At 38.6% G+C, this 24,939-nt stretch overlaps 1 protein-coding gene across 2 annotated transcripts in view; it reads right to left on the bottom strand.

Moving 5' to 3' along the window:
• LOC130086678 (inactive N-acetylated-alpha-linked acidic dipeptidase-like protein 2) overlaps positions 1–24,939 on the bottom strand; it is a 398,589-nt gene that overhangs the window by 148,208 nt on the left and 225,442 nt on the right. For both annotated transcript variants that reach the window (XM_056252808.1, XM_056252806.1), the window contains one exon: positions 15,704–15,842. In XM_056252808.1, coding sequence (XP_056108783.1) covers positions 15,704–15,842 — 139 coding nt within the window. The remainder of the gene's footprint in view (positions 1–15,703; positions 15,843–24,939) is intronic.

The following is a 24,939-nucleotide window of genomic DNA, read 5'->3' as shown; positions in this document are numbered from 1 at the left end:
ATGGCGTGATTAAATCACATATATATGATGGTGCAGTTCCATGTACAGCTTTATATGTTAAAATAAAGAGTTTTAAAATCAATACGGGCATGTACCGGAAGCCAATGCAGGTTCCTAAGCACACCAGAGATATGCTGACGAAAAGGAGTATGTGTAAGAGCACGTGCAGCTGAGTTTTGTATGTGTTGCAGTCGCTTAATGGACTTTGCAGGTAGGCCAAGATAGAGGGCATTACAATAATCAAGCCTAGAGGTCACAAGTGCATGGACAAGCCTCTCAGCATCAGGTAATGAAAGAAAAGGCCTAATCCTGGCAATATTCCTTAAATGGAAGAATGCATATTTTTAAATGCTCTTGATATGTGCTTCAAGTGTTAAGTGAGAATCAAAAATTACACCAAGGTTGCGAACTTGAGGTGATGGAGACAGTACATTATTTTCAATGTCTAAATTAAAATTTTTACCATTACAGGTAGCTGCAGGGGTACCAACTAAAAGAACCTCTGACTTAGTACCATTTAATTTAATATATATATATATATATATAATACTGTTGTCACATGATGTCTTGCCTGCCAAATGCTTGTAAATGTTTATGGATATACATTCTAACCAGAGGACGCGTTAACCTAAAATTCAAATTTAACCTAATTTACCCTAAATTTTTTTTAGCAGTGACAAAAAATCTGAAAGCCGTCTGTCATTTTGACAGATGACGCTGAGGGTGATCTATTGTAACTTTTAACTGTAATTCTCAACCAGTGTCCACTTGTTGGTAAGTGCGCTCTTGCTGACTTTCAAGTTAATGGTCACTGAATGGCTTTTCTGAGTTACGTGGCTGTTTTATTAAAGTCTTTCTGTGGATGAAACATTGATTGAGCGATTACATGACTGACATGATACGTATTTCGGTAAGTTTGACTATATCTTTCAACATATTTTCTGATGTCCATTTATGTTTATTTTGTTCTGTAACGTAGTAAAGAGGAAGGGATGATCACGTTCACTTGCGCTTCACTTTTCTTGAACTGAGGTGCTACAGTGACCTCTCCCGCCACATTAAAGAGCGCCAAAATGGTATTTGTTTGAATTTTGTGATAAAATGGACAGAATTTGAAAGCTGAGTCTTTGTTTCATATCAAAAGTAACATAGCTCAAAGCTTATTGCGATTTATTGGACAAACATTCATGATGAGACCTGAAAAGTCACACACTGTCTATGTTCAACTTTCTCTTCATAAATAAATAAATGCATAATCTACCCTATAAGCTTGTCCTAAATAACATTTAAATGAAAATAACAGGAAATAATAGATTATGACGGAATTTTTAAGACCCTGTCCATCAAAATGACGGACACGCGACCTCTGAATCTAACTGTTGGTGAATACAGCTGCTCTTGAGGTGCAAAAAAGCAGTTGCATTATGAACTGAAAGTGAGTTTTTAGACCACAGGGCATCAGACAAGAAGTCTCCAGTCGGCTGCACATCTCACACCAATGTTGTTAAAACACACTCTCTCCCTCTCTTTCACACAAACACACACATTTCTGCTCAGAGTGAGCACACTGCCTTCTTCATTACTGCCCATTTTGTGAGGTAGAGGCTTCCGGCTAAAGCCATAATCGCCGCACACACTCAGCATGCTAAGAGAGGAATGGATTCGGGATTCAGAGCCAGAGGGCTTGCAGAGAGGCAAAACTGTAAATTCTTGTCTGGTAAAATTATTCCCTATTTGCAGAGGCTAAACTGTGGCCATGTCTCTCAGGATATATGGAAAGGGCCGGGCCCTGCAGGGAAGGTTCATGAGTGAGAGGCGGCTTGACAGCAGCAGTGCTGGACAAAAGTAAATAACATTAGGACTAGGTAATTCTATAAATACTGGGCTGACTTTTGCAGTACACTAAAAGCAGAGAAACATTGTGATCAAGAGAAATCACATTGTCTTTCTCACTGATTTATAACACTAAAGCTGTGTTCCCCAAACTTTCCAACCAAGCATATCTTTTTGTACTCTGATCAGCCAGAGGCAATTTTAATTATAATAACCAAATTCAATTACCAACCAACCAACCAACCGATCCAACCAACCGATCCAACCAACCAACCGATCCAACCAACCGATCCAACCAACCAACCAACCGATCCAACCAACCGATCCAACCAACCAACCAACCAACCAACCAACCAACCAACCAACCAACCAACCAACCAACCAACCAACCAACCAACCGATCCAACCAACCAACCAACCAACCAACCGATCCAACCAACCGATCCAACCAACCAACCAACCAACCAACCAACCAACCAACTGATCCAACCAACCAACCAACCGATCCAACCAACCGATCCAACCAACCAACCAACCAACCAACCGATCCAACCAACCGATCCAACCAACCGATCCAACCAACCAACCAACCAACCAACCAACCAACCAACCAACCAACCAACCAACCAACCAACCAACCAACCAACCAACCAACCAACCAACCAAACAATAAAAAACAAAAACAAATAATTAAATAAATTATTTATATTGATCAATTATTGATCAATTACTGATTAATAAATTATTATTTGGAGTTTGGCCGGAATTCTTACCAAAACCCAAGGAGTAATAGTGCTCAGTATGTTTTACTATAACATTTTACCTATTACTGTTAAATCGTTCAGCTATTTGATGTGTTTGTAACTGAGAAGAACAAAAGATAAAAATAATTGTTGGTGCTTGAATGGCTGCAGAAATTCTCATTACAAAGTCACAAACACTTCTGTCTAATTAGTCTTAAAACAGTGAATAATAATAAAAAAACAGAAATTTTGACCAAGTAGAGCATGTCAAAAAGGTAAATTAATATTATTTTATTTTTTATTTATGTTACCTTTATTTTACCAGGAAGTCTCATTGAGATCAAAAATCTCTTTTACAAGAGAGACTTGGCCAAGGTAGCAGCCATACATAAACACAACATAGTAAAAAATGCTACATACATACTTACTATCATACAATAATCATTTAAACACAATGGCCTCTCAAGAAAAACAACCACATGTCTCCTTTACCACATTTTTTATGATGCTCTTAAATTGATCAATTGATATACACGTTTCTAGTTTAAGATCTTTTTGCAAATTATTCCATGCCTAGGGTGCATAGTATGAAAATGCAGTTTTCCCCAGATCTGTCAAAACCCTGGGTACATTAAAAAGCAACCACTTGGAGGAGCGTAGCTGATAACTAGATATTAACAATAACCAGCTGATAACGTAGCTAATTAACAAAGATATTAACCCCGATGTTTGTTGAAATTAGCTTTATGTTCTTTATGTTAAAGATCCAAGAGACCATAATGCTGCATGTTTGAAAATAATAGTAATTTAGTCATTCAAAAGTAAAATAGTTATTTTTGTTTCTCATCTCTTTCGCAAAAACTTAAATCCAAACTCATACACTTACAATAATAAAGTAAGACAACTTTGATAAACAAACAAACAATACATTTTCAAAAGATGAGGAAAAATCATGAATAAACAATTTGAGACTTAAATTAAACTTAAAGTGTTTATGAGCTAGTAAACAGAGTCCAAACAGACTATGAGAGTTATTTTTCCGTCATTACTAATATTTTCTTGTGTACCCCTACAGCAAACCTGCAGCACAAGAGGATCTGGATTCATTTAAAGCCTTGGTTATGTGAACTGTGTCCATGTTTTCTGTGCCAAATACAGCTATTTATATATCATTACGTTCCTTTCTCGGTGCAATAAGGGCAAAACTACAGCCATCTGACCGGAGCCACGTTTCTGGCACGGTGTTCAGCAGCAGGGGTCTGAGCAACAGGACAAACTAAGCATCCCTCGCAGATGAGATAAGACAGTCCTAGCCGGCCCAGGCAGGGGGCAGCCCCGACCTTCTGAAAGAGATGGCAGAAAGCTTATGGCCTGCAGTGCTGCTGCCCACCCATCCTCAATGAAAAACACATCTAAACCTCCAAAATGTCATTCACAAATTCTCAAATGCTGTGAGTGACAGTCCTTTATTTCAGTAGAAACTTAAAAAAACATCCCCATGATACGTTGAATTGCCCCATGTTCGCCGCTTTCACACCTCGAGGAAGAGAAATATATAATTAAAAAAAGACTACTCAAAAATGCATTACATTGGCGATGACGGCAGGACGTGCCGTTCAACATGAGACTGACATATTAATCACGCCAAATGGACAGAAGTGCCGCTATTGAGAAAATGTAGACGGCAGAGTAATTTCCTCAACTTAAGGCCCTTGTGCACTTTGGAAACAGCGCTATCATGCTCACACAAAGAGCTGAAGAAGTAGAAGCAACATTTCCATAATGTTATTGACCAAGTGCCACATTTCTGTCTGGAGTGCGATGCACCCTCTGTTTTATTTGCATGTCTATTAGCTGGAATACCAATCAAATGATAGCGATGGTAGAAAAGGCAATTTTCAGCCTGAGTGCATTCCAAATGCTCATTGGTTTTAGGGGTAGAAAGGAAAGAGAACACATGAGGATCAACTCCAAGATGCGGGAAAGGGCGTCACTGCAGTAAAACATTCCTTTAATGAACGGTGCCTTAAAAAGCGCCTCGAGCCGAAGTAATCAAGCTACTCATCAAGTAAACGAACCACCGCTTGAAGTATAATTACTATACAAAAAAGTTCTTCAAATGTAATCATACGTTGCAGAGCTTTATTCTTATTCTGTTGTGATGCTCTGCGTCTTTCTGCACGGATGCAAAAAAAAGTACCTAATAGGACCGTACTAATGGATGCAAATGCTCAAAAATGGAATGAGTTAAGTTAAAGACTGAGCAACTGTAACATGAAGTTGCAAGCTGTAACTTTAGTGAATAAAAATTGAAATATGCAAAAAAAAAAAAAAATCTCCTGTATTTTCGTGGCACAAACCCATTTCTGACAGTTTTACAAACGCACAAAGTTTTTGTGCTTGTTCAGGTTTGCAAACTAAACCACTGGTGAAAGCATTAAAAATTAACATACTTTTAACCTAGAGCTTTTAAGGACAGTATAAATACACTCACCTAAAGGATTATTAGGAACACCATACTAATACTGTGTTTGACCCCCTTTCGCCTTCAGAACTGCCTTAATTCTACGTGGCATTGATTCAACAAGGTGCTGAAAGCATTCTTTAGAAATGTTGGCCCATATTGATAGGATAGCATCTTGCAGTTGATGGAGATTTGTGGGATGCACATCCAGGGCACGAAGCTCCCGTTCCACCACATCCCAAAGATGCTCTATTGGGTTGAGATCTGGTGACTGTGGGGGCCATTTTAGTACAGTGAACTCATTGTCATGTTCAAGAAACCAATTTGAAATGATTCGAGCTTTGTGACATGGTGCATTATCCTGCTGGAAGTAGCCATCAGAGAATGGGTACTTGGTGGCCATAAAGGGATGGGCATGGTCAGAAACAATGCTCAGGTAGGCCGTGGCATTTAAACGATGCCCAATTGGCACTAAGGGGCCTAAAGTGTGCCAAGAAAACATCCCCCACACCATTACACCACCACCACCAGCCTGCACAGTGGCAACAAGGCATGATGGATCCATGTTCTCATTCTGTTTACGCCAAATTCTGACTCTACCATCTGAATGTCTCAACAAAAAAAATCGAGACTCATCAGACCAGGCAGCATTTTTCCAGTCTTCAACTGTCCAATTTTGGTGAGATCTTGCAAATTGTAGCCTCTTTTTCCTATTTGTAGTGGAGATGAGTGGTACCCGGTGGGGTCTTCTGCTGTTGTAGCCCATCCGCCTCAAGGTTGTGCGTGTTGTGGCTTCACAAATGCTTTGCTGCATACCTCGGTTGTAACGAGTGGTTATTTCAGTCAAAGTTGCTCTTCTATTAGCTTGAATCAGTCGGCCCATTCTCCTCTGACCTCTAGCATCAACAAGGCATTTTCGCCCACAGGACTGCCGCATACTGGATGTTTTTCCCTTTTCACACCATTCTTTGTAAACCCTAGAAATGGTTGTGCGTGAAAATCCCAGTAACTGAGCAGATTGTGAAATACTCAGACCGGCCCGTCTGGCACCAACAACCATGCCATGCTCAAAATTGCTTAAATCACCTTTCTTTCCCATTCTGATATTCAGTTTGGAGTTCAGGAGATTGTCTTGACCAGGACCATACCCCTAAGTGCATTGAAGCAACTGCCATGTTATTGGTTGATTAGACAATTGCATTAATTAGAAATTGAACAGGTGTTCCTAATAATCCTTTAGGTGAGTGTATAATCACTTGTAAATGGAGTGTTTAAATATGTCTTGGTAAGAAATATTTAGGCTGCTGTTCAAAAGTTTGGGTCTGTGCGATTTTTTAGGGATGCACCGATATGAAAATTTTGTCTGATATCAATAACCGATATTTCTTTATATTTGAAAGCCGATAACCAATATATTGGCTGATAAATCTAAATCCAAATTTTTCATAATTTCTGAGAGCCTGATTTACAAAAACTAAAGTCACATCAGTAAACTCCATGTCCCAAGCACATAATTAAAATGTTCTCATTATAATTTTATGTAGCCTATATGACAGACTTGCATTGCACATGTTGCACTTAACTGTATTTTCTTTTCTTGAAGTGATTACAATCATACTTCAAGCATTTTAAAACCATCATGGCGAACAGTCTGAATCTGAAGTGTCTCAGCTGAAGGAAATAATCCATTATATATCGGCTTTAATATATCGGGCAAATTGTATTATTGGGGCGATAACATGAAAAATGAACATGTATCGGCCGATACCGATATGGTGGCCGATATATCTTGCATCTCTAATTTTTTTATTAAATTAATTTATCTTATGCTTATCACAGCTGCATTTCTTTGATCAAAAATATTGTAAAACAGATTTGTGAAATATTAAATTTTACAACATTTCTATTGTAATCTATTTTAAATTTTTATTTATGCCTATGATGGCAAAGCAGCCATTACTCCAGTATTCAGTGTCACACGATCCTTCAGTAATCATTCTAATATGCTGATTTAGTGCTCAATTAAAACAAATAAATAATAATAAAAAAATCGTAGTCCCCAAACTTTTGAACGATAATGAAATTAACTATAAAATGCATAGTTCTGACTCTAAATTCTAATACACAGCCCACTTCGCTCCACTCAGACTGTCAGTCTGTGCATTAGTGGTGGCGATTTTTAAAGGGATACTCCACCCAAAAATGAAAAATCTGTCATCATTTACTCACCCTCAAGTTGTTGCAAACCTGTATGAGTTTCTTTCTTCTGCTGAACACAAAGGAAGATATTTTCAAGAACGATTGGAACCAAACAGTTGTTTGGCACCATTGACTTCCATAGTAGAAAAAAAAAAATACAATGGAAGTCAATGGTGCCAAAGTTCCAATCGTTCTTCAAAATATCTTCCTTTGTGTTCATCAAAAGACAGAAACTCATACAGGTTTGCAACAACTTGAGGGTGAGTAAATGATGACAGAATTTTTTGGTGGAGTATCCCTTTAAATGCATATTTTCTGCAGGTTACCAGTCTTTCTATGAGTGAGTCATTGAATCATTCACTCAAAGCAATTGATTCAAAATCACTGATTCATTCAGGAACAAAACGCCACAACTGTGTGTTGCCCAGAAGGGCTGCTGTTGCTTCATTTGGAACAAATTGAATTGCTGGAGCACAACATTACTGGTAATATGAATGAACCAATACATTACTAAACAAGCTAAAGACTAGGTGAAAACAAACAAACAAAAAAACACTGATCTTCATCTGCATTTCGGTAAGTTCTGCTGTCTCTCAAAGTAACCTTGTCAGTTTCTCTTCAAACAAATCATCTGCTATCCTTGTAGGACAGTGTTCATTGTTTAAATCTATTTTTTTTTTTTTTTACACTGTAGGTTTGACTCCTGCATGAATAGAAGCAGAGGGAAATGACAACATGTAAAAATAAATGAAGAGAAAGAAAGAGGGCGTAAAACAGAGATACCCACAGGAGAAGCTAGACCGAGGGGAGAGTTGGGACACATTGTGATGGTTTTGAGTGACATTGCACAGAGGACGTTTCTCTTCCTGACAGCAGTGGCAAGCATTTGTTCATTAAAGACTCATACATGGGTCCCGTAGCAGTGGCGTATTAAAATAAATATGCAAATGACTACATTTCCATTCAAAGGCTTCTTTTCACTTCAACAAGGTTTCTAAAAAACACAGGGGACACAATTTGTTCCATGTGAATAAAAGCACCTGTCAGCAACTTGAAATTAACATGTAAAATTATTTTTTGAAGTTGCCCACATATTTCATATCTCTTCCTCAGCCCTTGTAATATGTAATAATTTTTTTTTTTTTAAATGCAGCGAGCCAGCAGAGCAGAGACTAATATAGAAAGCAATGCTGTATACGTCTGCGCTCCGTTAAGGTCCTTCAGCACCTTTTAGACTCATTTCCCAAACAGGAAGACGGGAGAATTTATCCAAAATAAAGTCATGGCTCAAAAAAAAACTGCACAGCACTTGTTCTCCAGAGGCCACAATTTAGGTACACAAAGCCTTTCTGATTCAATCAATGCGGAGGGCCTCCTCTTTTGCTATTAGAGACAAATGTTTCCTTAAAGGCATCACGTTATTTGTTTTGTTTCATTCACAAATCATAAGCAAACAAGATCCTGGAATGAATCTTGACATCTAAAGACAGGTGCACACAGTTTTGTTTATGTTGTCACCAAGGCTGTCACTTCAATTTATTGAGCCAGGTGTAGTAAGGCTATAGCATGGAGGATCACATAGGAGGGTTCTTGACATCAGTAAAAAAAAACCTGGAACTTGTCTCAGAACGCAAAATAATGGGCAAAAAAGAAGAAAAAAAGACGGGAAGTAAAGTAAGTATATGTAAAGCTCATTTGACAGCAGTTGTGGGATAAAATACATTTTTGCTTTGTCATTTGTTTGTTTATTTTTTATAATATGCTTAGTAATTGTGTTCTGTGCTTTTGTAATTTGTTAGTTTTTATTCTATTTAGCTTCAGTTGTAGTAATTTTAGTACTTCAGCTTCAACAGTCAGTTGCCGAGGCAACATTTTGTTACAATTATTATTATTGAAGTGTTGTCTCTGTTCCTATTGTTCTGTTGGTTCACTACCTGTGTTCAGTTCAGTTTTCCTTTGCTTCCTTAGCTGGCTTGTTTGTTGACAGTGACCCTTGTTGTTTCCATAGCGATTAATTACCCTCACCTGCCCCTTGTTAGCCTGTTGTTATCTTATGTATTTTTACACCAGTGTTTTCTGTGTTCATTGTCAGGTCTTGTCCTAATATGGATGTGTTGGTGTGCTCAGTTCTGCTTCTCTGGGGGGTATTCCAGAAAGTAAGGAGTAAGTAAAATAAAGTATTACCGTACTGAATTCTTAAATCTGTACCGGACCAGAATCACTTCTTACCCGAACCAGACGCGCATAATTATAATTATTTATTTTTTTACACCCGACCAGAGAAGTCCCGATAAAATTAGACCAAGTCCGAGTCCAACCCAACAGCATTTATTTTCGAACCCGAGTGGACCCGAATGTAAATGGCATTGACGCGTCAGGAAAAATCCTTGTGTCTTGCTGACTGATTTGGCCGCTGCTCCATTGCTTTTATTTATTTATTATTGCCTGCCAGAGGGATAGGATACAATATATTTCTGAGTTTGGCTTTCAATTGTGACCAGTGGATTGGAAAAACAAACGTGATAGCTCGATAAAAATGTAATCGATAACCTAATAAATCATGGATTCGCTGGTGTTGTGTGCAATGCTATTTACCTCATCTCCAGCAAAGGGCTCCTTCACACAAAAAAAGATAAGCCCTGCATGAACATGTAGCATGATGAAGAGAGTGGCTTTTCCTGATGGATCTCAAAGCTATAGGATGGATTTTAGTGTGCGATTTCTGTGACACTCGTCAAAGTTTTGGACACGAACCCGCTTGGGTCTTAGGTTTTCGGATGAAAATGTGGACCCGTGAAAACCTCTACCCTGAACTCTCAGATGATTAATCCAAACCTTGCTTGTACTCGAGTTTTACACAAAGACATTCTCAACCGAGCACCAAATCCAGGAGTCACCATTAAATAAACAAAGAAATAGCCAACACCACACTTTTTTCTTTTTTTGTGTAATGCCGATTTACAATTATACTGCATATCGCCACCTACAGGGCAGTTGTGCAATATTTTTTTAATATTATATTTTAATCTATAATAATGCAAACAAGGCTTTTTTTTTAGTTTGATGCTAATAATACATTTATTTATTTTTATTGAACTAAAAAACAGATAATACAAAGATAATATAGTTTATTTTTTATGCTTAGCCACTTCGGTTCACATTTCTTTTAAGTTGAGATGCATCTTATTATAGAAATAGATTATATAGAAAACGTCCCATTGCAAAAACAAACAAAAAACACCCTTTGAGTGGTGATCCATGATGTGTGAGATCATGTTATGTTACAGTGCTTATAGTTATATTGTTATAGTGCAGCTGTCATCATTACTTTCCTCCTTACTGCTCTCCTCACCATCTTCTTTTCTCTCTCTTTTATTAACATTAATGACACAGACAACAGCGGGAATATTAGGCTGATGTCACTTTATACCGAATGCACGGACGGGATATACTGACACACATCCGGTTTCTTTCTCAACTGTTTCTCAACACTTATGACATAATTTTGTGTGTATGTGTCCATTCAAGTGCAAGTAAACGAGAAAGAGGAATATGGTGGCAAATCAATGCCAATTCAAAAAAATCCATTTTATTTATTTATTGTGGTTTATTAATGTGTAATGTGATTTAATGGAATAGATTCTTACCAGATGTGTTGTTAAGAGATATTTACAGACTGTAATGACGCATTTCCATGGTTATTAGCATTGTAAATGTACTTTTTTTATTATAAATTGTTACATTTTATATTTATAACACTATAATTGTGCGCTCGTTCGTTTAGTCTTTTATTCGGTGTATTTCAGTATTTCAATTCGGTGTTCGAGCGCTTTCGAACTGTCCCCAAAAATATTGGCAATAAAAAGCGCTTCCCTCCACATTTTCTGTTGCGCATCGTTTATTTTTACCATGCATGCGCACCTGTGCACCAGTTATGTGCACCCCTGTTTATAATATAATACACATATAATTTTGTGCGAAATCTGTCACACCCACTGGAGCAACATCAATAGGTCACGCATGGAAGCACACATCTTGCATTTATTTATTATTTTTTATAAACAGGACTCTATTTGGATCAGAAGAATTCAGAGAGCGATTTTCCGAATCCAAAATGTTGGGTTGGGATATAGAGTGAGAGAAAGGGAACAACCGTCTCAAGCTCCGCTTAACTCTTTTACTTAAACTGCAATCCACATGACCAAAATCCACGACACTGCCTCGTCAAACACGGGATATCGAATCACAGGACACAGATGTCTGAACCTCATCCCTCGAGATGGGAGCCAGACGGGAGAGGAGCTTATTAATGATACGCTCACATTAACACAGCCAGCCCCCACAAGAACTGTCTGAGCCAGCTCTGCTCCCAAATAAACAACACAGAGATGCTGTGAATCATCCTCATAATAAAGCCGGGCCACAGCATCGCACGCTCTCTATATTCTGATTATACAGATTAACTCCTGTCACTAATGTCATTCACACATAAGTTTACAATTGTGTGGTTTTTCACAGACACGCACTCAACAAACATTCGGCTTCTGAAGACAAAGAAGCTGACGACATGCAATTCGTCTGTTTACTATGCTACGTCACGACATCCATATGTTCGGCCAATCATAGATTGGTGTGTATTAGGGCTGTGTATCGGCAACTAAGTCACGATACGTATCCTGATACAGAGGCCACGATACCATATCACGATATGGGTCTGCAATAAATTTCAACTCAGCAGAATTTAGTATTACAGCTGTTTATTAAACACTGCATACTATTGGCCAGGGCCATTGATAACTATAGGCAGAGCAGGCAGTTGCACTTTGTATTAAGAAGGGCCTCTGTAGCACTGCATAACAATATAGGTAATCTCTCTCAGGCCCGTAAATAAACACAAACTTGATGTATTTCACTTTTCTAGAATATCGAACAAGAGGTCTCTAAACTGCAAGCTTACTGGTGTTTTCAGAAAGCCAGCACTTTTATCCATAGTGGAGACAGAGTTCATGCACATGGTTGCCAGGTTGAGAAAAGTAAGTAAACCACTTATCAGATATTTCCGTATTGCGCAGAAGCTCTGATTGAGGGATTACGCGTCTTGATATCAGGCAACCCAGTTATGTTCCTCTGCATCCTGTGAATTAATGAAAGCTAAAGGCTTGCCATTGCATGTCACTGTGTTTTAAATGATAAAAGCAATAATTGATAATTGATGGTTATTATTTACTGAGGGATGTGCATCCATATTGACCAGTATGTCCAGCCAATCAACATTTTAAATGCAATATAGTCAATGTCAATAGATTGCTTTCCATCTTGCTTTATTGCAGAGTTGTAACTAAACTGACTTGGAGACTAGATAATCATTGTCTTGTTGTCAATTGTCATTGTCAAGTATAAGCGCCTAATGAATGAGGAGTGCCATAACGCCCATATTGTACTGGTAACTGGTCCCCATAGATGTTTTACTGGAAAGTGCGCGTTTCATTTCGTGCACGCGCATATGAACTCATGTTAACGCACGACACGGTTATCTTTTTCCGAGCTGCAGTTTATAAACAAACACCGTTGCCCTTTGTATTATCAAACGTAATAAATATTTCTATCTCCCTTTTTCTTTTTGTCAGGCACAAAGGCACAGAACACAGCCCTGGAAGTGGCCGACATTAGCAAGCAAGACACAGAAAGACCAAAAGATGCACTGCTGCTAGGTTAGACAGACAGATAGAGAGAGAGATCCACATCAACTTAACTTTACTGTTCTTTGCTGACATCAAACTTGGAGAGGAGAGAACACAAGTCTGCCTGATCGCTGTTCCCGCAATTCACTCTAATGGCTTTTTTTGTTCTCAGTCTCTATTTTCGTGACCAGAAGGATAGTTCCGTTTAATTATCTCATCGATGTTGTAAACTTTGATTGACGTGCTTTGACACGAGGGGGAGGCGGGTCCTTGAGTAATTTGCGGGGCCCTACGCAACTTGCGTATTGTGCGTATAGGGAGGATCGGCTCTGACTGATGCGCACGTGCGCAGAATCAATACAGAAGCGGCTGTCTCGATACTCGTTTTGACAAGTAGTGTGTGATGATACATCGTCGTATCGATGTATCGAACACGGCCCTAGTGTGTATAGACACATGCTTCAGACACCGGCTCACGTGAAGTGTTCCCATAGTGTCAAACCATGACGCAGCGTTGAGTTCCACTTGAAAGGGAACTGCACAGAAAAGGTTATTAAGCGATTTTTTCACAATGATGTTATTCTTCATAATCTTGTGGCTATACATTTCAAAGAGTGAGTAATTTTACGTTTAAGGATTGGCCCCATTCACTTTTATTGTGTGCATCTCACTGTAATCCAGATATTTTTAAAGGAGGGTCAAGTCAAAATAATGTTTTGTGGTAATCAACATTAAAAATGCTGTGCATTGAGCTTAAGTTGTACTGAACTCTGAATATTTTATTGTATATATTAAATTGTATATATTCAAATGTCAAAATAATTTTTTGTGGTAATCAACATTAAAAATGCTGTGCATTGAGCTTAAGTTGTACTGAACTCTGAATATTACTTCAACAAATTACAGAGTATCAGGATGGGAGGGAGAAAATAAAAAAGAACCGTGACAATTCAACAGGCAAAACTATCAATTAAGTTTCTATCACTTAAAGTGTCTGGCTTAAGGCTTTGCTAATTTTTGCAGATGTAGCTGATTCTTTCCAAAGTAAATATTCATCTCAATGGATCTACAATAATGTTATCTAGCAGGGGACTAAGTAAGAATATGTTATCTAAGGCCTTTGCTTTAATTTAACTACTTCTGTCTCAGTAGGTAGTGTGCAAGTACAACAAAGAGATTTCAAATTAAAATGCAAACAACACAGCTATTACTGTACAGCGGATAATTAGGCCTAAACAAAGCAAAGATGAACTTTTACAATTTTTTACCACACTTTTCATTAGCTAGGTCTGATAGATATATGTTTACCAGTAGGGGTTTTGAATAATCATTATTCATAATTAATTCATATTGGAAAAACCAAGAAAGCAATATTCAGAAATTATGAATCAACATCTATCGAACCTCTCTATGATGAAATTTTTGTTTTTGATTGAATGCAACAAAGTCATGGATTCGCATCGACAGCCACTGATCATGGTCTGCAGCATATATAATATGCACACAAACAGACACAAAAGTCCAAAAGTACTAAGCAAAATGTAAACTTACGTTATGAATCATAAAGACAGCATAAATATAACATGAGTCTGACCTCTGCTGTTCTGTGTATTGGTTCACCAGAGCACATTGCATATATTCTCTCATTGCCAAACAAAACAATTGCAAGGACAATAGTCCAGCTGAATAATTTACATCACAGTGTTCAGCAACTTCACCAGGTTCTCGTTTCCTGCAGAGTGCTCTGACAAAGGGCTTTGCTGAAGAGAGAACAGGCGCGAAACATCTGCTAAGACATCTGTTTGCAGGCCCCATTGTGCCCTGACTCCGTGGCCTGCTGTAAGCCCATGCTATCACTCCAGTAATGACACGTCCCAGTGATCCTGCGCTGCAGAGAGCCAGGGTCAGCCAGGGCTGCACTGAGGTCTTCTGTCATGAGCAGCACTCTTAAATACAGTAGTTTCATTTTCAGCACCACGGACAGCTGCATATTCACATTTTACTTTCAGCACCATGGACCGCCCACACTATAAGTTTTAGACTTGATTGATGCTTGTCATCAGTGAATGCTTAAATACAGAAAAACATTAAACTTCTTTAAACTGTAGGACATTTGATTTCAGCACCACAGCTGCATGAACAGTTGACTTTCAGCACCATGGACAGCATATACGGTTGCTTGCACAAAGGTGCATTGTCATCAGTGGATCATTTTTGTTTTTAGATGAATAGTCTAAGTTATTCTATATTCCATAAGCTAGTTATGTAAATGTTTTCATCATTTGAAGAAGAAAAAAAAAAAGAGTCTGAAATGAAACATTTTTAATTAGCGTCGAGGTAGTCTAAGTGTAAGGCACCAAAGACGTCCAAAACAGTAATTATCTTTCACTCATTCACTGTTTCCTGATGTGATTTCTTTCTTGTTGTAAAAATGATCAGCCTAATTAAAAGTATTTGCCTTGAAAGTAAAGCTGGACCACATGAGAAGAAAAGATGCAATTTCTTTTATTATTATTAATATTGAAGAAAGACTCTACCGTAAAAAGGAAAATGGAAACTATTTTATTGATTCATGAGTTTCTCCATAACCACTGTCAAGCAAAGTGATAAAATACAAAAATATTTTTCTCTCCACTTGTCTAACTTAGCTGCCCTATGTCATGCATTCATTGCACTCCTTAATTACTTTCTGGATGATCTAAATAAAGGTAGTTTTTGATGAGAGTATAAAGTGTTAATACCATCTTTACAATTTCACAAGAGACACTGGTGCAGACACTTACCAACTCTGGAGTTTTCTTGAGAAAACGGGTTCCCACCTGGGTTCAGGGTTACCCCAAAGGTCTTATTCCCAAACGAGGCATCACAGGGATCCACATAGAGAAGAGAGCCACCAAACCCCACCTCTGCCAGTAGAGAGAGCTGTGGAGAGATGAGAAAACTTTAAATACAAGGCATACTACTGTTCAAAAGTTTGGGGGCTTTTGAAAGTCTTTTATGTTCAACCAAGGCATTTATTTAAACAAAAACACAGTAAAATTGATTTTTTTCTTCCAATTATTACGATTCCATATGTTCAATAGTGTTTTCTATTTTATATAGAAATTTCAATTTGAATATATTCTTAAATGTAATTTTTTCCTGTGATGGCAAAGCTGAATTTTCAGCGGCAAAAAAAAAAAAAAGCTTCATTTTCACTAGTCGTTGTTGACATTTAGACCCCACACAGTATATGAATATAACATTTGGTACTGTGCTTCTCTCAGAAATAGTGTGCAATCCAAATAGTTAGTGGGAGTCAGTGAGTCAAGGTCTCTTGAGTTTACTAGTTCTCTCTGGCCCCTGGTGTGGGTGGACAACATCATAATAGCAAGAGTAATTAATGATCTCTCTGTGCCATCTCAGTCTCTGTGAGTATCTGAGTGTGTTTGGTGTAACAGCTGGGAGCGCTGGGCAGCTCTTCTCACTACAGCTTCCAACAGCTCTGCTAAATTAGCCAAGCACAGTATCTATCACACCACCTTAACTAGTCAGGAATGGAGGAATTCAAATGTATCTTTATGAAAACCACAATATAACAATGTATATTTATATATAAATTTACAGATTCGTACAGATTTCCTCTTGTAAAAAATAAAATAAAATGATACAGTATACACACACACATACACACACAAATATACAGTATATACAGGTCCTTCTCAAAAAAATAGCATATTGTGATAAAGTTAATTATTTTCCATAATGTAATGATAAAAATTAAACTTTCATATATTTTAGATTCATTGCACACCAACTGAAATATTTCAGGTCTTTTATTGTTTTGATACTGATGATTTTGGCATACAGCTCATGAAAACCCAAAATTCCTGTCTAAAAAAATTAGCATATTTCATCCGACCAATAAAAGAAGTGTTTTTAATAAAAAAAAAAGAGTCAACCTTCAAATAATTATGTTCAGTTATGCACTCAATAGTCAATACTTGGTCGGGAATGTAAGGCCTGCTAATTCGATCCAAGGGCGGCATTCAAATTAGCGGTGAAGGTCACATGCGCGTTCCGTCTCTTCCAATGGCAAAGGGATATTTAATTAAATGCAATACTTTTTGTCTTATGTATTAACTCGTTTCATCTGACTCCATAGAATGAAAGTGTTTTAATGATATCTGTGCATCATTAAGTATACGTTAATGTTTGACTATTCGTTTTAACTCCAATGAAAATAAAGTCAAAGTCTGTTAGAATAATCAAATATAACAATTTATTATGTCAGGTAAATGTATTTTAACAATTCCATAATCAATTGAAAGATAATCAATGCAAATCATCAAATGTTTTAGGATTAGAGAAATAGATGCGAACCCAACATGAACTACATGAGCTAAACCTCACGGGCTGATCTGAAATACAGAAGAAGCCACGATCCCTTGCTGCCTTCCATTAAATAGCCAGAACTTCTTTTCAATGGTAATTTGCATTCAGGTTACACCTTATTTGGGGGGTAGGGGAGAAAGGCCATTTGCTACCTTTCTTGGTGCCAGTTTCTCTAAACTTCTAAAAAACCTTATTACCTTTTGTTTTACTTATTTGGAATGAGACATTTGTACCACTCATTCCTGAGACATTTCAAATGATACCAAACATAATACTCAATGATAATCATTCACATCAAACCATACATATATTCTTATGTGAGTTTCAGCTGTTACTGGGTGAAATGTAAATCAGGTGAGACTGCGTGAGGGGGAGGTCGAATGCTATTTCAGCAAATTCCTTTGTTTCAATAGACCATGTGGTCAAGACAGTGTCTCCAACCAGTTCTTACAAGGCCAAATGTTCATTTGCCAAGGTCCTTTGTCTCAATAGACCATGTGGTCAGATATTGTCTCTTCAACAAGTTTTGTGGTCAGATATTTTCTCTTCAACAAGTTTTACGGTCTTACAGATTTCCCTCCTTGACCCCGTGGGTCAAATTCAAATGAAAACTTACGGGGTCACGCGGTAAGACGTTTGTTGTAATCCTTGAGATGTAACTCAAAATTGTCTTTGCAATGTCAGCATCTGTAGAAGCTCAGAGGGCTGTGTTCACCTGCAGAACACCTGTTCTCACCAGGTGTATATAGCTTGAGTCCAGCAGGTGGATGAGTGCGTTCAGGCTTTCTTCCTGTGATGTAGGCAAAGTTCATATAGTCAATCTGGACCTTTTGACTTGTTCAGTTGACGTGTCATTCCTTCATGGAGAAACTTCCGCTTCCCTGGCACCTTCCCCATGATGATAATCTGTCCCTTCTTGACCAATCCTGTCACCTCCCAACGGTGCGGCTGTCTGGACAGACCTCAGTGGATGAAGGTGTTCTCCTTGGCTTCACACTGCCTTGTGTGAGACACCTGAAAAGCATCTTAAATGTCCGCTTCTCGATTGAACACATATGAACTTGAACTCGCGAAGAAATCCATAGAAACGCATAATGCAACAAAACAAAATCATGTCATTCAATGTAAAATACCATGTTCTTGTCAGCAGGTGTGAATGGTACATCTGTCTCATTTGTTTCTCAAGGTCCTGAATGGTAAGTTTGTCTCATATTAAATATCCAATTCTTAAATATATATATATTTTTTTTGGTCTGAATTATTCAAAGGAAATGCAGCAAGAGGTCAGTGTAATCAAAGCAATCAAATAAATGGTATGCATCAATACGTCTTGTAATAACAATAATATTCAAAAATAAAAAAAAATATGAAGAATCACTGTTTGTTCAGGAATCTTCCAATGTAAGCCACTTATGCAATCTAAGAAGTGACTTGGAACATGAATGGAGATTGTGTGTTTGTGTGAGGGTGTGTGTGTGTGTGTGTGTGTGTGTGTGTGTGTGTGTGTGTGTGCGTCTGTGTGTGAGTGTGATAGTTTGTGTGAGAGAGAGGGAGAGAGAGAGAGAGAGTGTGTGTGTGTGTGTGTTGTTGTTGTTGGCTAAGTCACAGTCAATGACAGGGTTGAATTGTAAATTCTGTAATTGTTTGAAGCGCTCACACTTCAGATCTATTTGTTATGATGTTTCTGTTATTAGTGGTTGTTGAGAAATCAGGGGCCCTCTGACCTTCCAACCACCCTAACAACAATCAGAAAGTTTAAACATTCTTAAATTTAATAGCAGGTCTGCCTCTGCTTTAATTTTGTTTTTGCATCATTGATTTGTGACTGCAGCCATTCATATGTATATTACAGTGTTTTCCCATGAGTTAGCAGAGTGTTGTGAATAGCGTATGCTATGTGTGTCTCTGTTAGACGGTCATCATGCGATCAGCTTTACCATCCTATGTGTGTGAAGCTATCTGGATCTGTTAGTGTGAAGATGCACAATAGATCTTTAGTGAAGTGACACTTTTGGACTCTATGTCATCTTTATCTTCTCATGATGTGTAGTGTTCAGTCTGAATAGACTTGATCTATTCCAGGTGATGATGCTGTGAGGGTGTAGTGATGGAGGAGTGTGTTCAGTGTTCATGTCTAGGAGATGGGTGGAATCGACTGGATAGCAATTGTGTTGCAAATTTTAGTTCCAGTTCTAAACTGGGAGGCCATGCTAATGTAGTGATGTGCTATTGTGAGATGTAAATGGCCTTTGAAGTGTCTTTTCACCCATCTCCCGAATCTCAGGTTATGTTCTAACAATCGTGAGGTCCGGCCGTCCTGGCATCCGTCCCCTGAGGAATTGCAGAAGTAGCCTGACAGAAACAAGTGCAGAGAGAACCACAGTTAATTCTGATGTTTTCAACAGTTTCAAATTCAGACATGTGGGATTATTTAGCTTGCTCCATTATCATGGCCATTGCAATTTTAATTCCGGTTGTCACATGAAACCGAGTTTCATTGACCAGGTCTGAATTATTGCTGTTGTTTCAGTGCAGTGTGTGACACCTTAAAGCTGCGAGCCTTCACAGTCTGCTGTGTCATGAGCATTAGAGATCCCAGTTCTGCTGGGGACATTCTCTGGCTTTACCTCAAGTTGCTTTCATTACAGTCAGATCTGTGGGCATAAATTATTTCACCTGTTTCGCTGTTGCCTGCTGCTTAGCATTTGCTGTTTTCTGGTGTTGTTCACACATTTGGTTAGTGCAGATCTCTTGTGACCTGCAAAGGCTGTGGTACTTCTGTCTGATGTTTAGTTCACACCCTCCTTGTAAATGTGCTTCCTTTATCAGTTTGCTATTACCTGTGCCACACTTCTGGGAGTGTTTTTTAAAGGCAAAAAATAAAAGCACACCTCCGCCCTTTTGGCACTGGGTAGTAGGTCAATGAAATCGAATTGTAAGGATTAATGTCAAACTTCTCCAATTAATGCCCTGCTTGGCGATTGTAATATAATGGATATTATAATTCGAGTTATAATACAATTATATTATATTTAAGAATATAAATGAAATTATATTGTTTCTGGTCTCTGAAGAGACTCTGCTCGTTCTCGTGTCAATACGTTTGAATATGAAACGTTGTTGTTGTTTTTTTTTCTTTTTTTTTCTTTCAGGGCTGATGTGCATTCGCTGTTTCTTATGTAGATTTTTAATGCCTTTTTGTTTCATCTAGTCTTTTTAAAAACTAGGCCTATATGAAGGTAGAGGTTAAATCTAGATGTTAAACTATTCAGCTCTTTGCTATTGGGCTGCTACCCGACTAGCAAATGACGCTAATAGCTGAAGGCCTTGAGTGACCAAAGTTGTTAACTCAGTAAGAGTTTTAGATGCATTTGAGCTTTGGTTACTTGCGGAGCGCTGGTTTGTGTCATTAGAGTGTTGCCTGCGTTTTATGAAGTAGGGTGGTGGTCTGCCTTTGCCTACTGACCAGCACTTTTCCTCTGTATGGCCTGTTTTGTGACAGGAAGTGTATAATGTGTTTTGTTTTCCACAGTGTGGCTTTCTGAATTCTCCTGAAAATGGAGGATTTTCATGACATTCTAACACAGCTACCTCACAATGCATTTGTTTGCGTGACTCAAGTCTTGTTGCCCAGCTAACGATCCCTTCGAATGTATTTTGTGCTGGAGAAGCACCATACGTGAGCGATTGTTGTACACGCGGCCCTGCATTTGTAAGCAGTAATTCAAGGAGAGTTACATGGTTGTGGTTAACATCTTTAATTCCAGAATACTCCTCAAAAAGTTCAAACATATTTTCTGCATATGTCTCAAACGATTCTTCAGAACTCTGTTTCCGATTGAAAATCAATTCCCATCCAATGGGACTACAACCACGCAAATCACGAAGGCATTGTTTTAGTCTATTAAAGATTTCACTCTCAGACTCATTGTGATACATTGGCTGCACAATGGTGCCTGTCATCAAAACCTGTGGTGTCTTATAGATCAGAACATCTGGAATTGAGCTGATAACAATTTGCCAAATATCTTTTGGTTCGAGCTGAAATGCATGTTTTAGACTAACAATGCGTCTCCACCATGGTTCGAATGGCCCTTTCAAAGGGAATGGCCCGATCTCTGCTCTAAACGAATTACATTCAGTTACCGTTAAAGGACGCCGAATGCTTGACTCTGTGCCGTTTGGGTGCCGTATCACCTTAAAGGCTGAAATAGGCACTGTTTTCAAAATTTTGTCAAATGTTTCATCTGTCTGAAAAGATGCATGATTGTTAGAGCAGGCTGCCTCATCTAAGAAGTGCACATTTTTGGTCCCATCGCTGTTGAGCTTTTTGGGAGACATGGACTTTTTAGCATTTAGTTTAGTCTTAAGATCTGCAATGGTGTATTTGTGATTTTTACACTTTTCAGTCAGGGCTAACTGCTCAGCTAGTAATTTATCTAGCTGTGTTTGGAGATCTTGAATCTTTGCCTCAGACATTTTTGCCTCTGCATTTTTAGAATGCACTTCTTCACATTTAACATCCATAAGCGAAGATAGAAATGTGGTTGACTTATCTAGCCGTTTATAACTCATGAAGTTTAACGCCTCAATTATTTTACCATGTTTTGATTTCTTCTGTTTACTACCCACTGTTTCCCACCAAGTGACAATTTCATTGTCAATAGCGTCCATGTTAAGACCCTTTTTACTGAGTTTGTACAGTGTAGGCTCGACCTTTTCGGCCCACAATGTAAACAGGGCAGGATCATTATACATGTTCCAATTTATATTTGGGGAAATTTCGTTCCCCGAAGCTTTGAATATTTATCTTTTCTGTTTGCTAGGTTTTGAGAGGTAAAGTCTACGTTCTCTAAAGCTTTGAATATGAAAAGGTTTTTTGTTTCAGGATTAATGAGATCCGATTTTAGCCTGTAAATAATATCATCCTGTTTTTCCAAATTTAGCTTTTTATAAACAATGCATCGATCTGCCTTTTTATTTATAAAATCACGTGTTCTCCGATTTTCTCCATTTACAAACTTAGATTTTCCTTTCTGTTGTTTGCCGATTCTCTTCATGTGTTGCTAGTTCGTTTCAACAAAGCCAATTCCACAATGGCGACAAACATGCGGCTGATTTGAAAACTTTTAGGCTGTTTTACAGCTCCTCATCAAGTAACGTTACACGAAAAACATTTGGAAGATGTTATTCCAATTTTAGGTTTCGTTTTTTGTTGCTTAGGCAAACAAGGATATCTTTAATCTATTAACAAGGGTTTTCATTCTTCATCTGCGCTGCCGCTTATCACGTCCTCACGTATTTCAGTTCTGGACTAAACAAAGGGATTTCCTATAGCTACCCATAACAATGCAAACAAAATTTTTTCTCAACACTTCACAAGAGGAAAGAAAAAAATGACTTACCATCGCGGCAGAAGAAAGTGAAGATGTTCAAACCTCATGCTGATTTTAAAATCCCCATACTTTGCTGGAAAAGACGTTGCTCGCGAATTCATCTGTTGCGATCACGTCGGGGTCACCAATTTGTAAGGCCTGCTAATTCGATCCAAGGGCGGCATTCAAATTAGCGGTGAAGGTCACATGCGCGTTCCGTCTCTTCCAATGGCAAAGGGATATTTAATTAAATGCAATACTTTTTGTCTTATGTATTAACTCGTTTCATCTGACTCCATAGAATGAAAGTGTTTTAATGATATCTGTGCATCATTAAGTATACGTTAATGTTTGACTATTCGTTTTAACTCCAATGAAAATAAAGTCAAAGTCTGTTAGAATAATCAAATATAACAATTTATTATGTCAGGTAAATGTATTTTAACAATTCCATAATCAATTGAAAGATAATCAATGCAAATCATCAAATGTTTTAGGATTAGAGAAATAGATGCGAACCCAACATGAACTACATGAGCTAAACCTCACGGGCTGATCTGAAATACAGAAGAAGCCACGATCCCTTGCTGCCTTCCATTAAATAGCCAGAACTTCTTTTCAATGGTAATTTGCATTCAGGTTACACCTTATTTGGGGGGTAGGGGAGAAAGGCCATTTGCTACCTTTCTTGGTGCCAGTTTCTCTAAACTTCTAAAAAACCTTATTACCTTTTGTTTTACTTATTTGGAATGAGACATTTGTACCACTCATTCCTGAGACATTTCAAATGATACCAAACATAATACTCAATGATAATCATTCACATCAAACCATACATATATTCTTATGTGAGTTTCAGCTGTTACTGGGTGAAATGTAAATCAGGTGAGACTGCGTGAGGGGGAGGTCGAATGCTATTTCAGCAAATTCCTTTGTTTCAATAGACCATGTGGTCAAGACAGTGTCTCCAACCAGTTCTTACAAGGCCAAATGTTCATTTGCCAAGGTCCTTTGTCTCAATAGACCATGTGGTCAGATATTGTCTCTTCAACAAGTTTTGTGGTCAGATATTTTCTCTTCAACAAGTTTTACGGTCTTACAGGAATCCTTTTGCAGAAATGACTGCTTCAATGCGGCATGGCATGGAGGCAACCAGCCTGTGGCACTGCTGAGGTGTTATGGAGGCCCAGGATGCTTCGATAGCGGCCTTAAGCTCATCCAGAGTGTTGGGTCTTGCGTCTCTCAACTATCTCTTCACAATATACCACAGATTCTCTATGGGGTTCAGGTCAGGAGAGCTGGCAGGCCAATTGAGCACAGTAATACCATGGTCAGTAAACCATTTACCAGTGGTTTTGGCACTGTGAGCAGGTGCCAGGTCGTGCTGAAAAATGAAATCTTCATCTCCATAAAGCTTTTCAGCAGATGGAAGCATGAAGTGCTCCAAAATCTCCTGATAGCTAGCTGCATTGACCCTGCCCTTGATAAAACACAGTGCACCAACACCAGCAGCTGACATGGCACCCCAGACCATCACTGACTGTGGGTACTTGACACTGGACTTCAGGCATTTTGGCATTTCCTTCTCCCCAGTCTTCCTCCAGACTCTGGCACCTTGATTTCCGAATGACATGCAAAACTGAGCAACAGTTCAGTGCTGCTTCTCTGTAGCCCAGGGCAGGCGCTTCTGCCGCTGTTTCTGGTTCAAAAGTGGCTTGACCTGGGGAATGCGGCACCTGTAGCCCAGGTCAGGCGCCCATTTCCTGCACACGCCTGTGCACGGTGGCTCTGGATGTTTCTACTCCAGACTCAGTCCACTGCTTCCTCAGGTCCCCCAAGGTCTGGAATCGGTCCTTCTCCACAATCTTCCTCAGATTCCGGTCACCTCTTCTCGTTGTGCAGCGTTTTCTGCCACACTTTTTACTTCCCACAGACTTCCCACTGAGGTGCCTTGATCCAGCACTCTGGGAACAGCCTATTTGTTCAGAAATTTCTTTCTGTCTTACCCTCTTGCTTGAGGGTGTCAATGATGGCCTTCTGGACAGCAGTCAGGTCGGCAGTCTTACCCATGATTGCGGTTTTGAGTAATGAAACAGGCTGGGAGTTTTTAAAAGCCTCAGGAATCTTTTGCAGGTGTTTAGAGTTAATTAGTTGATTCAGATGATTAGGTTAATAGCTCGTTCAGAGACCCTTTTCATGCTATGCTAATTTTTTGAGACAGGAATTTGGGGTTTTCATGAGCTGTATGCCAAAATCATCAGTATTAAAAC

Source organism: Rhinichthys klamathensis, unplaced genomic scaffold (assembly GCF_029890125.1).
Source record: "Rhinichthys klamathensis goyatoka isolate OS25496 unplaced genomic scaffold, OSU_Roscu_1.1 h1tg000098l_1, whole genome shotgun sequence".
NCBI lineage: Eukaryota > Metazoa > Chordata > Actinopteri > Cypriniformes > Leuciscidae > Rhinichthys > Rhinichthys klamathensis.
This window is presented reverse-complemented; position numbering and strand designations above follow the sequence as displayed.